This window comes from Rhopalosiphum padi, chromosome 1 (assembly GCF_020882245.1).
Source record: "Rhopalosiphum padi isolate XX-2018 chromosome 1, ASM2088224v1, whole genome shotgun sequence".
In the NCBI taxonomy this organism is placed as follows: Eukaryota; Metazoa; Arthropoda; class Insecta; order Hemiptera; family Aphididae; genus Rhopalosiphum; species Rhopalosiphum padi.
In genome coordinates, this window is record NC_083597.1 from 22,484,160 (window position 1) to 22,500,172 (window position 16,013).

General features: G+C 25.9%; 2 protein-coding genes across 2 annotated transcripts; one reads left to right on the forward strand and one right to left on the reverse strand.

Moving 5' to 3' along the window:
* The first annotated feature begins 1,801 nt into the window (after positions 1–1,801).
* Positions 1,802–7,080, forward strand: LOC132921275 (T-box transcription factor T-like). The gene is made up of 5 exons (XM_060984209.1): positions 1,802–2,108; positions 3,865–4,129; positions 4,689–4,820; positions 5,369–5,489; positions 5,576–7,080. Exons 1-5 carry the CDS (start codon positions 1,957–1,959, stop codon positions 5,809–5,811), a joined length of 906 nt encoding a protein of 301 aa, XP_060840192.1. The 5' UTR covers positions 1,802–1,956; the 3' UTR covers positions 5,812–7,080.
* A 277-nt stretch (positions 7,081–7,357) lies between these two features.
* On the reverse strand, positions 7,358–15,835 carry LOC132921259 (CLK4-associating serine/arginine rich protein-like). The gene is made up of 16 exons (XM_060984183.1): positions 15,450–15,835; positions 15,293–15,390; positions 15,037–15,209; positions 14,739–14,966; positions 14,491–14,666; positions 14,225–14,298; positions 13,993–14,154; positions 13,704–13,844; positions 12,775–12,822; positions 12,610–12,708; positions 12,512–12,548; positions 12,253–12,328; positions 12,002–12,107; positions 11,829–11,936; positions 11,216–11,752; positions 7,358–7,574 (listed from the first exon to the last, which is right to left on the reverse strand). The coding sequence occupies exons 1-16, from the start codon at positions 15,546–15,548 to the stop codon at positions 7,553–7,555; spliced, it is 2,184 nt and encodes a 727-aa protein (XP_060840166.1). The 5' UTR covers positions 15,549–15,835; the 3' UTR covers positions 7,358–7,552.
* Positions 15,836–16,013: the final 178 nt, after the last annotated feature.

The following is a 16,013-nucleotide window of genomic DNA, read 5'->3' on the forward strand; positions in this document are numbered from 1 at the left end:
TTTATTCTCCGGTTTGAACGGGTCATTATGAATATATTATAAATTAAAATATTTTATTGTATGTAATATGTGTTTAGAAACAAAAATTTAATGTAAAAACAAACATAATAAAATTAAAACACTGTAATATAATAGTAAATAGTATTACAAGGTCCATTACCTACATAAAATGACATAACAAAATAATTGATTTTATAATATAAATATACTACAATACGAAAAATATGCGTCTATTCGTTTTAATAACATAACTTTCTAAGAATGCATTGCAATTTACGACTGATTCCCAGAAAAGATTGGAATAATGTTTAATTTTATGTACACGGTATTGAAAATATTTCTTTTGGTATATAATATAGATTAGGTACCTATATATATCAATAAATTTAATATTTATTAAATTTCACTTTTATCAGTTATGGAATTTTGTGACTTGAATTATAATTATTGATGAATTATAAAGAAAAACAATAATATGTATATACAATATACGTATAGCATAATATCATCACCTATGTTTATCAATAGACAATAGACATACATCACACATACTTAAGTACAATTTATATATGGCCAAGTAGTATGTGCAATATCAATCATTCCATATTATAGAGACAAGATTAATATGTGTTTACATATTTTTACTCAGACTATGGTAGTTTTTTATGTATATGGCTTGATTGTTTGAGTTATCTTTTTTCAACGTTTCATTTTGCAACTTATCTATATGTATGAAATTTTATGTTGCTTAAAAATGCATACTTATATAATGTTAATGAATATCTCTTTTAATCGGACAATAAAAACTAATAAAAGACAGTACAAGTATAATACTAAAATTTTAGTGATCGTATTGTTAGTAAAATAGTAACCATATCAGTATTAATTTAGTATGTACATTTTGTATACCACACTCATTGATCAAATAATTCACAAAATTGAATATAGAATTGTAGGCACTTATATAAAACACATTAAATATTATTAGTTTATTTCTTTTAGATATAACACTATGTCACTATAGTTTTAATTTATAATTTCAAGAGATTCTAAAGTGAACGTATAGAACGTTGGTCTTTTAGAACACAATACAAATTGTATTAAATTTGTTATTTACGTCATTCTTGTTATAAAACACAAATCATAATATATAATAATATAATTATTTTATTATTTTTGAAAATTGTTTTGTTTTATATTAATTATTATAAATGGATGAAAAATTATTATAACTTTTTTTTTTAGGTAAATACTATTAAAAATATTAATAATAACATTATTTAGAATATACAAATCTTGCCTCGAGTCATCAGTATGATTGCATTTTCAATTTTGTAGTAATTTATACCTATAGATTTAAAAATATTACAGAAATCTATATATTTAATTAAAAATATATTTTGAACGGAAAATCATACATACCTATAATTTATACTTTATAGGTAGCTCGTGGATATCAAGATACCTTGGTGTTAATAATAATCGCGTAATGTTATTAAAGTGCAGATAATTTGTATTTAAAAAAAATATATTATAGCATCAGTGTTAATTTAAGTATCACGATTCTTAGCAATGTTTAAGGTGTAAATTGATCACAATTCACAGACCCAAAGGATATATTATACTTGAGCGGTACCCATTGATGAAGAATAATAATATATCTCTTTTCACACAACAATAAAACGCACGCGTTTACAACAAACAATTGGTATAATGTACTATAATGGGTGCAATAAAATAAAAGAAGTCTCCACCTACTGACCACCAAGTCATTTCTGTCGGTGGGACCGTTCGAAAATTTCTAAAATTTTACCTGCCCAGTCACTGGGCACTCAGGTGTGAACGAGACAACACTAATGTGAGAAACAAAAATGTGCGTTACTTGTTAATTGTGTTTTCGTGTATTGAATAATTCTTGGTCCAATTGTGTTTGTATCAAGAAAACAAAAACAAAAAATGAATATTAATTCGAGAGAAATGACTACTGCCGAATTACAGAACTTGACTTGGGGCAAAAGGCATCAAGTGCGATCAAGATTGTTGGATGCTCAACTTTGGTCCGAATTTTTAGCCATCAATAATGAAATGATTGTCACAAAAACAGGGAGGTGAGTTCGTATAATATCTATTAATAAATTATTTACAAATATTTAAAAAAAATAAAAAAAAAGACATTACTTAACTTTAAACTATAGTGTCTTGTTTATTATAATTGTATGATGTGTAGTGTATACGCGTGCACTCTTACGTGAAATCTTACGATATTTATATGGATTTTTATTCCTATTATAATATTTATAACAAATTAAAGAAAAACAAATTTATAAATCTTGGTACACAAAAAAATGTTGAGAACAGAAGTGAATTTAGAACAATACTAATGTAGAGGGATTTAATCAAAATTAAAAAAATTAATTTAATAATCGTTTTTTTGTTAGACATGCAAATACATTAATTTATATTTTTCATTTAAATCCAATACAGCTAACAGCTATGTCAGAATAGTTATTTTTTTAAAGTAAATATTAAATATTCCGGATTTTCTATTTATAGATGTAATAATATTAGTATTATGCTGTAAATTGTCGTTTATGTAGGAATACTATACTTGAATATAGTTAAATGGAAAATCAATCAATTAGGTATATCGTTAAATAATGTTGGTATACTTAAATAGGTTGACAACACTATGTAAGTACCTATCTTTTTAACTGTAATATCATATAATTATAATATATTATATTATATATTATATATTATAAATATATAATAATGATATATCATACATTATATGATATTACCTACTATATTAGTATCAATTTTTTTTAAATATTATTAATACACAATGACATTAATATAAAATATCTTATTTAGAAGCTTATATTTTTTTAATATCCATAAGTATAATTTCACAGATACAAATAATAGTACAAATCTCAAAGGTGCTATGCGAGCTTTATACATCTCCAAATAAAAATTAGCACCAACAACAATATTGTTGTTATCCTATTATTTGACTTATCTAGATATAGTTTTTTTATGTAATATGAAAATCAAGTAGGTACGATGGGGATAACGCAAAACAGATTTACAATTTTTGTTGGGATCCATATATTTACATGTGACACGATAGACGATAGTAGTATAGTACGATACAAATATATTTTTCTTGTACTAAGACACTCATAACTCATAAGGGCACAAGAGTATAAGACTCTAAGATTGTGTAACTATTGGCAGTGGTGTAGTATGAAACTTGGTGGCCCTAAGATAATAGAGTATATTAGAGATGGGGCCCTTCTTAAACACAGAAATTAAATTATTAGATATTGATGCTAAAAAGAGTCTGATACTAAAATTTTTTTTAAATATTTTAAATCAAATTATACTCAATATAATAGTTTAAAAAAAATGTTTAGTATTTTTTTTTTAATATAAGGATTAAAGCATTAAAAGGTCTTGTGTTCCCCAACTTGTATAGGTACATGCCTTGGAGACCTCAGCATAAATACGCCACTGTTTATTGGTGATTTTTTACTTATGCCAATCATGTATTCGTGTATAACCATTATGAGTAATATCTAACTAATGAGTACCTTTACTGGACAGATTACTAAGTAGTAGGTACCACTGTACCAGCTTATATAATATATATAAAATCAAAATCACATTGCAACTCAGTACTCACAAGTCACAATAATATATAATACTATATTTATTCATTATTTAAAATAAATGGAATGTAGAATTTATATACGAAAGAACGAAAATTTTTTTTCTATTATTATTATTATTACTTTTGAATTGAATTGTAACCAAAAAAATAAATATATTCACTATAATTTACAACTGTATATCTTATAGGAGAATGTTCCCGGTGATTAAAACGCAAGTTACCGGGTTGTGTCCGGGAGATATGTACACTGTATTTTTAGAGTTTGTACAAGTGGTTGGACAACGATGGAAGTACATAAACAGCGAGTGGTCGCCGACTACCACGTCGGACCCGGCTACAAAGAATCCGTTTTATAAACACCCGGAGTCACCAAATTTTGGCAAACATTGGATGGATCAACCGATTTCATTTGCTAAAATTAAACTTACCAACAGACCGGATAACCCGGGACAGGTATACCGCTATCTATACTTAATATTTAATATTATAAAATATAAAACCGAAAGTCCTCTAGGTAGTTTGTAATTATTATTTAATTATTTACCCTTCAACGTGTAATATATACCTAGTAACTAGTAAGAAACACTCGGGTAGTCGTGTATTTGAATACCTATTTCAGGTTAGTTGTAAATGATTTTTTTCTTCATTTTTGGACATTTATCATATTAAAAGTTTTTGTATAGTAAAAATAATGCGAAGGAAATGTTTTTATTTTCTAATTCTGACTATTAGTCACGTGAATCTGGAAGACAAGAACGGTTTTACTGTTAAAGAAAAAATGATATTTGGTACATTTTTACATCATATTATTAAACGAACATTATGTAACCTACCTATATAGTATATAGGCTTATTAATTATTACTTAATTATGTATAAGTACATAAAGTGATAAAGAACATTGCATAAAAAACACGATTTTTTATTTGGAAGGGTAAATTAAAGAATTATAGCCTTAATGAAATCGATCGACTACTTATTTCTTGATATGTATAATGTATTGTATTTTATAGACTCACTTAAATTCATTACATCAATATGAGACTAAACTTCATATAGTCAAAGTTGGAGATCCGGATGATGTTCAAATTTTTGCAATGCCTCAAACCAGATTTATGGCAGTCACAGCATATCAAAACGAAGAGGTAGGTAACAGCAAAAAATTAAAACTTATCATATAAGTAACTTGAGTACCTATTTGACAATTAAATAAACCTATCAATTATCAACACTTGGTACCTAAAAGTCCATTAGTCATTTAAAAGGAATGTTACATATTGTACAAAACAGTTATAAATATACCGGCTTACTAACAATTAATACTTACATAGTAATCATAGTATATTACAACAAGTAAGTACCCCATTAGGAGGTCTCTACTCAGTCTACTCTATCTATTATTTTAATTTCATTAATTTACCTTATTGTTCAGCTTATTTTGTTAAATATATATTATATAGGTTATAGGTATAGGTATTTTATTATTGTAATAGTCATTCATACTAATAGAGGTTTATGATTTTCTACTTCTACATCCATTCTATTGGATTCGATTGATCTAGTGATACATCAGGTTAGGTTAGGTACACATTAGTGTAGTTGGTTTAATTGAATATAATATACCTATTACAATTGCTAGAAATATTATGTTGGAAATTATTTGAACCATTATACATTAAAGTAATTTCTTTAGGTGACCAAACTTAAAATCAAATATAATCCGTTTGCGAAGGCGTTTAAAGACACTAAAGTCAAAGCTGAGGAAAAGGATAGAAGAGAACATCAAGATGTTTATCAGCCAGCACTTGGATACGGTATAATACACTATCATAAACCCTAGTCTAATACTCTCATACAAAAATAATATTTAATATAATATTGTTTTGTTTTTTTAATGTAGAAAGTAGTTTGAATTTTTCTCACCACGAGAATTATAATACAACAACATCCGATGATTGGTTATCTCAGTACGGAGGTCAAAGAGAACCAATCAATCGATGTCAATGTACAGCTTGTTATTTTGTTAAGCCACAAGTCAATCATAAAAAGTGTGTCCCTATTTATAGTTCTGGCCAGGACGACGAACACACTGCATATCAGCAAGCATCTTACAGTTGGACACAATTAGGAGGATAACGTATAACATATAACATATTATTAATATATTTTCACAGCCTGATATGTTGACTGTTTTAATTTAATTATTATTTGATTTGGGTTGTATTTTGTACAAATTATATTATTATTAATTGTTGAAGTTGATGTATATGTATAATACATAATATAAGAGTTGAGGTGAAAAAAATATCTACTCATGTTTGTCAATCATTAATTTTAAATTTTAAACGATATTTTGTCTCAATGTGCATCAACAAAATCAATTTTCGTTTTTATTTTTAAAACTAAATAATTACTAACAAGTATATTTTTTCCTTGATAGAACTCTTGAGCTACCTAATTTAATGAAAAATAACAATTTATTTTTAATATGAATAGTTTAATAAAGTTTAATAATTATTAATCTCTATGATGTCTTCAACATTAATATATTTTCTCAAATATTTACACTCAACATATAATAAAAAAAATAGGAGCATCATAATCCAGTTAATATATTTCTAGTATATTGTTTAGATAGTATTTCTCCATACTGTTATTTATATATATATATTTATTTTTATAATTTAATGAATAATAATATTAAACATTGATAAAATATTAATGTGTAAATGTAATTATTAAAAAAATATACTCTACTGTAAAAATGTTTGTAAATGTTCATTGTATATTTAGGATTGTGACTATGCGTTGATAATTTTGTTTTGGAGCAGCTGCTCTGCTGAAATTGTAAGAGCGGGTGGTAAATAATTAGTTGTTTACTATTTTGCTAAGACTAGAGATCAGAGATATAGTATTACCATTGATCGCATAGAATAGACTAATCTATAATCAATGGTATTACAATATCTAATATTGTGATATTATAATAATAGCATAATTAAATTTATTTAAAAGTTTAACGAAGGAAGAAATTTTATCATAATTTATATTAGTATAAATATAATTACCATAACACATGTACAGATACAATGTACCCCTATGTATAAACATATTATAACATTTGTTGTTATTTTAACAACTTTCATGTGTAACACATATCATACAATTTGTTTTGAGTTTAAAATTTATTTTAATAGGCCTAATAAAAGGAGATAACTTTGTGGGAAGCAGCGAGTTAAAATAAAATCACTGAACTACAGGGATTTCAAAAATGTAATTTAAAAATCAAATATAAGACTGATAAGTATGTTTGTTATGTTTAATAATAAATATGTATTAAAAATGCAATAATTAGCCATGTGATAATATTTGAATGATGATTAATTTAGTTGTTTAAATGGTTTGCCCATCCATAATCACACTGACAAAGAACATCACCATCATTGACAATGCTAAGACAATATATATTATTTAATTTCTTCATTTATGGACTTATGATGTGATATTAAACAAGCAATTATTTCATTATTGCTTGGTCACTCTTAACAACGACTCATCAGTTATCATCATCAATGGTTATAACTTGTATCAAATTACATGTATCGACAATAATATATTAATGGTATACCTTTTCTTTGTTTGTATTAAGCTAATAACGTTAGAGGTTGATATTTTTATACAATTTAAAAAGAATAAACTCAAAAAGTTTATTTAAAAAGTTAAAATAATAAAATCAATGGTACAAATTAAGTCATAGTTAGATTAAGAATTGATATTCTTGCTTAACAAAATATTTAAAATTAATATTTTACAAGAATTTTAATATTATTGATTACTTTTAATCCCGATAAATAAACCTTAAATTCACTTCCAGCACTCAATCATAATCTACAAGTGGCCTGAAAAAAAAAAAAAAATTAATACATATATCTTAATAATTTACAAATTAAGAATAAAGCGTTAAATTTATTGACGAATGAGTTAAATACATTAGTAATTCAGTTTATAAAAATAATAGAATAATAACCACTAATCCATTTACTTTTTAATCAACAGAAAAATTAAGAATTTTTTTTAAATATTTAGAAAATAATAGATATACATCTTAACACAGAAGCAGATCAAAATAAAACACTGATAATTACCGACCTATTACAATTTAAAATTAATTCACGCAATTATTTTAAAAACTAGTTATGAAGAAATTAAAACCAGATTCAAAACTAATTATAGTTATAAACTAATATCGCAAATCAACAGTCAACAATCTTTTTCAAATTCACCAATTCCATTAATAAAGCATTTATTGAAAATAAAAAAGTAAACTTAACATACACAAATCTGAGCAAAACATATGACCGAGTTAATTACAACATAATTATCCAAAAAATTAAAACTATAGGTCTCAATAAAAATATACTTAATTTGTTCAAATTCATTTTAAGCGACAGAGTAAATTAATACGCTTTCTAAACCTACTCATCCAACTTCAAGATATTTGCAAGATGGAGTTTTATTATCAGGTATATTAGCTTTTTATCTAAATGATTTTTGTACCTGAGAACTGTAACATGTAATTTATGCAGATGAAATACAATTAGTTATGTACTAATGAGGATTGCAATAATTTATATAATATTAATTGTTTCCCCAATCGATACACAATTAATGACGTGAATGTAAATCCAACAAATATCATATTAAAAAAAAAGAAAAGAAATATATCGTAAAACAAAACAATACATTTATTTCAATAGCGATGTGAATGGTAAACTAATAATGGACCCAAATTCAATAAAAATCTTGTAGTCATTCTAAATAGCAAACTATATTTAAAGATACATTTAGGTTATATAATAAACCAATCTAAACAAATGTCAAGATTTGTAAAAAGACATATAAAGAATAAATTTAACCGCAGTTAAGATATATATTATAACATTGTTAATATTTTCACAATTACAATATGGTATACGTGGAATCCAGCAATAATGCAGACATTCAAAAGATTGAAAAAGTGCAAGATAATATTGTAAATTGATGAGCTATAAGCAAATTGATACAGACGAAAGTTTTCAGAATAACACACATTAATAATGTTAATAATTAATATACTCGAAAAACAAAAGAACCTTAATTGATCTTTTATTTTTTTCGAAACTTTTAAATGAATTGATTCATGCCCCCAACAGTATTGTAGAGTTTAAAATTTGTGTGTCCACAAGTACCACACAAACAGGGCTGGATTGGTCTGGTAAGCTACCGAGGAAAGCTCGGTGGGCCACTCAAAATCTGGGCTGCTGGTTTTGAGGGTTTGATCATATTAATTTTTTTGTCCGTGATAAATTAGTACAAACATTGAAGCAAATATAATTGATTTGAATTATTTAAATTTTAAAACTTGGTAGGCCCATATCTCGCCATTCCAGCGATGCACACAAATATAAAATATCAATATTTTATACACATCTCAAAGAAATTATAAATTGAATACCAAATGAAGTGAATAAACAGCCTACAAAAATTAATGTCTAATATCTTTCATTAAATCAATTAAAAAGTAATATCCAATAGATCATATAATCATTTGTTTTTAGGGCTCAGAAGTTAAAGGAGCTAAAAATGGCAAAATATGCACAAATAAATATAAAATATGCATTAAAAATGTACTAAGTATAAAATAAAAAATATCACATATTATATTTGAAAGTTATAAAATATTACTACTTAATACTCTGAATTTTTTTGTTTTACACTAAATTGATTTATATAAAAGATAATATGATATTGCTAGTGCAATAAAGATTAATACACTCGTGTTCTTTTTAAATAACTAGTTGATAGAGATAACAAAAATAAATAACTTTGTAAAATAACTGAAAATAAAATAATAAAATCATATATATTAAAAGAAAATAGAGACTTTTTAGATAAAATATTAAAATACGAATACAATTATATAAATTTGAGAAAAATGCCTTTTTAATTTTTGTTTTTAAACTCTTCATTATAAAAATAGATTTCTAGCTTGACTTACAATAAATTGAAAACATACAGTAAAATTTGTTACTTTAACAACTTTTGAGCCCTACTTATACCTTGTTTTTACTTATATTTGTAACTTATTATTTCATTATTATAATATTTTCTTTTCTTTCTTGTTTATTCACCTATAAAAGTATCTAATTTTTACTTTATAATTTATATTATGTGTTGTATTTAGTTATATTTACTAAAAAGTGTTTATCTAATGATTTATAATTTATATAAATAAATAATGATTATTACTGACTTATTTTATACAAAACTAATAACCTAAAACAAAAATAGTAAAATAATATTATACTGAATTATTATACTAAGATCATTATCCTGGTTAATTGTGTCTTTTTTTTGTGTGTACATGTATCCAATAAATGATGACGCAAATAAAAACAATAAAATGCTTTGATATTAAAATAGGGGGTGGTGTTTCTGATAGATAATTGGATCTGGTTTGTACTTTGGAGAGGTCAAAATAAAAATTCCCTGTACTTTTTTTTTATAATCAGAAAAGAACAAAAAAAAAAAAATTAAGAAAAAACAGGAATTTTTACGTAAATCAAATTTTTAACAAAATCAATTGTTTTTTTGGTGTAACGTGAGAATGAATAACCATAGATACATGAATACTCCACCAAATATTTATATTTTTATTTGTGATAAAATTTTCAATTGTTTTCTTCTATAAATGGTGATTAAAAAAATACTATAAATAAAAACTATTTAGTTAGAATTTTGACAAGATTTATAAAAAATTCAAAATTTAAATTTTTTTATAAGGTTCTTTATAAGTTTTTTTAACCTAAGTACATAAAAAAAATTCTACCAGAAAGCCAAATCAACTTTTTCTTCACCTGTTATATAATTATCTCTCCTCAAACAATTTTTGATATTTTGTTGTACAGTAAAATCCCGTTACAACGAACTCCAGGGGACCGAATTTTTTCTCGTTATAACGGAAATTTCGTTGTAACGAAAATTCAAATAAGCTCTTTATAAGCCCTGCTTTTCGGCAGGGGACTTCTATGACTTTTGTTATAACGGGATAATGATTTGATTGAACTAACGATTTTAAAATGATAAGTAGATATAATATAATAAAATGTAATATCTTCGGAAAAAATTGTATCAACCTACTGTATATTAAAATATAAAATAAATGACTTTAATAGCTATATTAAAAAACATCATGAAATATACTTAGTGTGTAGACCGATAGATCATTGAATTCAAATTTAACACACAAAAAAATAATAATAGTGGTCTATTCGACACCTAATGTACAGTAGAGTAGTACCCACTATTTTCTTTTAATGACAACTAATATTTTTTAATTTCATAATCTTATAACTGGAATGTACAAGAGACAAATATTTAACTTATTATTTTTATAGTTAATTTATATATATACATATTTAATTAGTTTGTTTTCTTTACATTAAACATTTTTTTTAATGCAATTGTAAAAATTATTGACTTAAGTTTAAACAATACTCACTTTAAATTGGGTTGTACTTTAGTACTTGACACATATCGTTTTGGACTTGCTTCATATGTTATTTTGACAACTGGGCGATCTACATTTTCTCTTTTACTACGATCAGGAAATTCCCTTTGCTTAATTTCCTTCCTAACTGGACTTTCCCTATACTGTTTAAATTCTTTCTTAGTGGGACTCTCCCTTTGTTTTATTTCCTTTCTAATTGGACTGTCTCTTCTGTCTACTCTTCTATCTCTCCTTTCAGGGCTACGACGGTAACGATAATCATCTCTACGATCATAATCCCGTCTATCATCTCTTCTATATCTATCTCGTTCTTCACTCCGTCTAGACCTTCTTTTATCATCACTTCTAGATCGACGACGTCGATCACCACTTTTAGACCTTCGTCGATCGCCACTTTTAGACCTTCGTCGATCGCCACTTTTAGACCTTCGTCGATCGCCACTTTTAGACCTTCGACGAACACCACTTCTTGATCTAGACCTACGTCCACCACTCCTTGATCTAGATCTACGTCTACGACTTCGATACCTAAAAATGAATATAAATAAGAATATTACAATTAACAGAAACAATTTATTTTTATGAATATTTAGTTGTATTATACCTGGAATAGTTTGAACTTGAACTTGAGCTACTAGAACTACTAGATTTTGAACGCGATTTAGATCGTGATGATGAAGAACTATTCTCTGGATGACGTAACTGCCGTCTCCTAAAACAAATAAATAATAATAAAAAAAAAATTAATAATTATATAAATAATAGTATAATACATACTTTCTTCTCATTTTTAATGACAATTCTTTAATTTCTTCTTCTCGTTCCATTTGTTCTCTTTCCATTTTAAGTTCTCGTTCTCTTTGAGCTTTTTTATCGGCTTTATCTAAAAACCAATTAGATATTTAATATATTGAACAATAAATAAAATAACTATATTTTTTAACATATAAAAAGAAAATTTATATAATAAAATGTTGATTTAAAAAACTTCTTCACTAAAAAAGTAAACTATTAGTAATATTACTGACATTGTTTGTTAAGCAAAACTTTCATTTTTCGTTTCATTAATTCTTGTGGAGTTGGTTTGCTGTCACTTGAGCCTTGCTGTAAACATATTATGTTACAATTACATCTAAATCTATAAACTATAATCAATATAATATTAAAGAGATTATTTATTATTATAAATTTTCATTTGTTTTAAAATTCATAATCCCCTAGAATTCTGATTTATTTTTATTCGCAACATGCTAATGTACTCTTGCGATATATTAACAAATTACTGACTTTTTTGCTGGAAGAAGAAAGACTGAGATCTGGTAATCTGAAATAAATACGTTTTTCAATAAAAAAAAATAGTATTCATAAAGATTAAAGCAGCTTACGGAGGTTTAATGTTATTTGTATTTTTATTTTTATCTTTGTCATCATCATCTGAAATACTTAATTCTGATGATGAGTCATTTCCTCTACGACCATAATATCTAAAAAAAAAAAGACAATATTTCACAATTTCACAAAATATTGGTTCTATGAAGATTTATTATTACCGTTGAACAGGCGGTGGTTTTTGAACAACTGGTAACTGTACATTGTTCCTATTCATTTAAGAATATAAAATTATAAAATTAAATATATTTAAAATTTTAATTAAACTTATATTAAGGAACATTGAAAATTGATTATTAGTTTATAACTTTACTCTGTTTAGTTTAAGAGTACATATGTTACTAGCATGACTGCTTTATGTTGCAAGACTCTCCTGATTGATCATTCGGTAACAATCAGGTAAGAATAGGTGGGGAGATGAACAGAAACAACGAGTTTTTGTCCACCGTCCAGTGTACTCTTAAACTGAATAGAATGATTTGTAATGATATAATAAAATAATACTTTGAGTCAATAATTTATATATTGTTAAAGCACAGAACAATATAGAAGCGACACTCAACCACTTGATCGGTTTACTGTATCCTTACGATATGAACTCTTGGACTCTTAAAGTTAAAACCGTATCTGTAATCTGATATTGGTAATGTGTATCCCTATTTGTTATGATATTATAAAAATGGAAACAAATTATTTATTATGTTTATTATTATTATACTACTATTTATTATGTATTTTAATAAATATTAGTAAAATGAATAAGTGCTACTGTAATATTGTTATTTGACACTGGTTTATTGTTAAATAAATAAATTAAAAAATTATAACAAAATATATTTTTCTCTGTGATAATATTTATTAAGTGATAACGTATGTCACCCCGCTGGAGACCGTGTTCAAGGCCAGAGACACCCGATTTGGCCAATGTCAGACAGTATCTATAGCCTGGTTAAAGGTAATTAAAGTAAAAATTGTTTTGACTGTAAAGATTTAATTATTATATCATCACTAACTAATTAACAGTAAAATCTATTTATGAGTTAATTTACAATATAATATATCTAATTATTAATAAACAATAATTTCAAACCTGATAGGTGACACCGATTTGTTTCGACTTCGTGATCTATACCGACGATTATGACCCTTAGATAATGATCTAGATTTTCGACGAGGAGATCTTGAACGTGAACACCGTTTTTTTCTTGAATGATTTTTTGAAGATTTTGATCTAAAATCACAAAATTTGAAATTATAAAAAAATAATTAAAATAATTGATCTAATTTGTTTGCTTGAACAAACATTGGATACATTTTTAATTTTAGTATACTATAACATAAATATAAATAAAATAAAATAATTATAATTAAGTAATTACTTTGTGCCTGTTTTCGATTTGTCATTTGTCGTAGGTTCTTCATCGCCAAAACTAGTTATATAAGTTACTTGGCCTGAGTTTTCAGGAGTGGGTGAACGAGAAGTCATCATTGATGATAGTTGATCAAAATCAGTATAGCTAGGACTTTTTCTTGTAGCATAACTAAAAAATGTATTAATATAATTTATAACTGGATTATAATAGAATAAATTCAATTTTTAAAAGTAAATACCTGAGTGGACTTAATGCTTTGCCTTCTAATGCTTTTAATCGAAAAGCTCTACGTTCTCTTCTAGATCTTCTGCCCTAAATACAAAATTTAAAATTTTATTGATAGATACAAATTCACTGTTAATTTTTACTTAATTCAATGAATTAAATAAAATTATAGGAAAAAACCTATATATATATATATATATATATGCATGAAAAATAATACCTAAGTTTAATTAATAGTTTATTAGAATAATGATTATTAATTTGAATAAGAAAACTTACAGCAAACATAGCTTTTTCTTCTTCAGCTAAACGAGCTAATTGAATATTTTCAGCCTCTTCCAAATCATTATTAAGAAAACTGTAAAAATCATTAGTAGTCATGCCAAAACCATGTGCAGTAGAGTTCAACTCATTTGCTTGGTCAGTACCAATTTTGCTAACATCAATTGATAAATCTTTGAAAAAAAAAACAGAACTTTTAAGTTACAATTTATACTCAATTTTAGTTTTTGATCATTAATGCTCACCAAAATCAACTTCACTCTCTTCGTCAGATTCATCAGAACCCTCAGTTTTAGGCTTTATATCTAAATATTTTCTGGAATCATCAGTTTGAATTGTGTCTTCATCGCTATACTTGTATGGAATAGCAGCATTAGCGGTAGACTTTTTTTTAGCATCATCTGCATCTGATTTAGTTACAGGGCCAAATTTTTCTTCCAGATAAAGTTGGTGTAAAAATTTACTTTCAGAAACTAAAATTTTTAATATATTTAATTTTAATTAAATAAAAATAGATGATAGATGACTAAAAAAGAATCTTACTTGTTAAAAAGTCATTTTGAACAAGAATACGATAACGTTCATAGTTTAAATGACGTTCTTCATATGACATTTGCTCATCTTCATCGTCATTCTTAGGTTCTCTAATAAAATCTAGATGAGCTCGTGCATCAAACCGGTCAATCATTATTTCTTCATTCCCTTGCCAGGGCATCCTAATTTGAGACAAACACAATCAATCCAATTATAAAAAGAACAAAAAAAAATAAAAATTAGAAAAACTTGCTTAAATGCTTACATAGTAGCAGGGCTATTGGCAGCTATTGCAATGCTTGGATCGATATGTATTTTACATTGGCGACCGTGCAATTGTAAAAATTGTGTAGGATCAGCTTTCTGAAAATTAATAAGATATAATTTTATTGTTGTTGGTATGATTTAAAAAAAGCACTCACAATTTTTTCATAATAATCCTTTCGACGCTGAGCTCGCCTTTGATAGTCAACCAATAGGCCACGAATTTTTTTCTCTTGTTTTCTTGCTTCGTGCCACATGATATTTTTAAAGAGTTAAAATGCCAAACAACTATATAGAACGAAAAATACTAGAATCATCTGTGTGCGCTTGACAGTTAACTATACTAGTCATAACGTAGTACGTACAGAACGCGTATAAAAATTAAATGTTAACAGTTATTAGGCAATGAATAATGAAGTAGAGACAGAAATTAATATACTAATATGCGGATACGAAATAGTAAAGTTAGATGAATCTTTCGTTGAATTTCGTACGACCACTGCCACTACTAAAGTAATAACTACTAATACAGTAATACTACTATGGTCTAAGACTATTTTATAGTGATAAGAAACATTGTGTACTCGGTTGCATCCACAGATATATCAGGCGCCAGTCATTTATAGTATAATCTAATCACAAGATAGCGCTATGATATTCACCAGATAAACAAAAATTAAAAAAATGTTTGAATATTTTTTAATCATGAATTAAGATCTTAT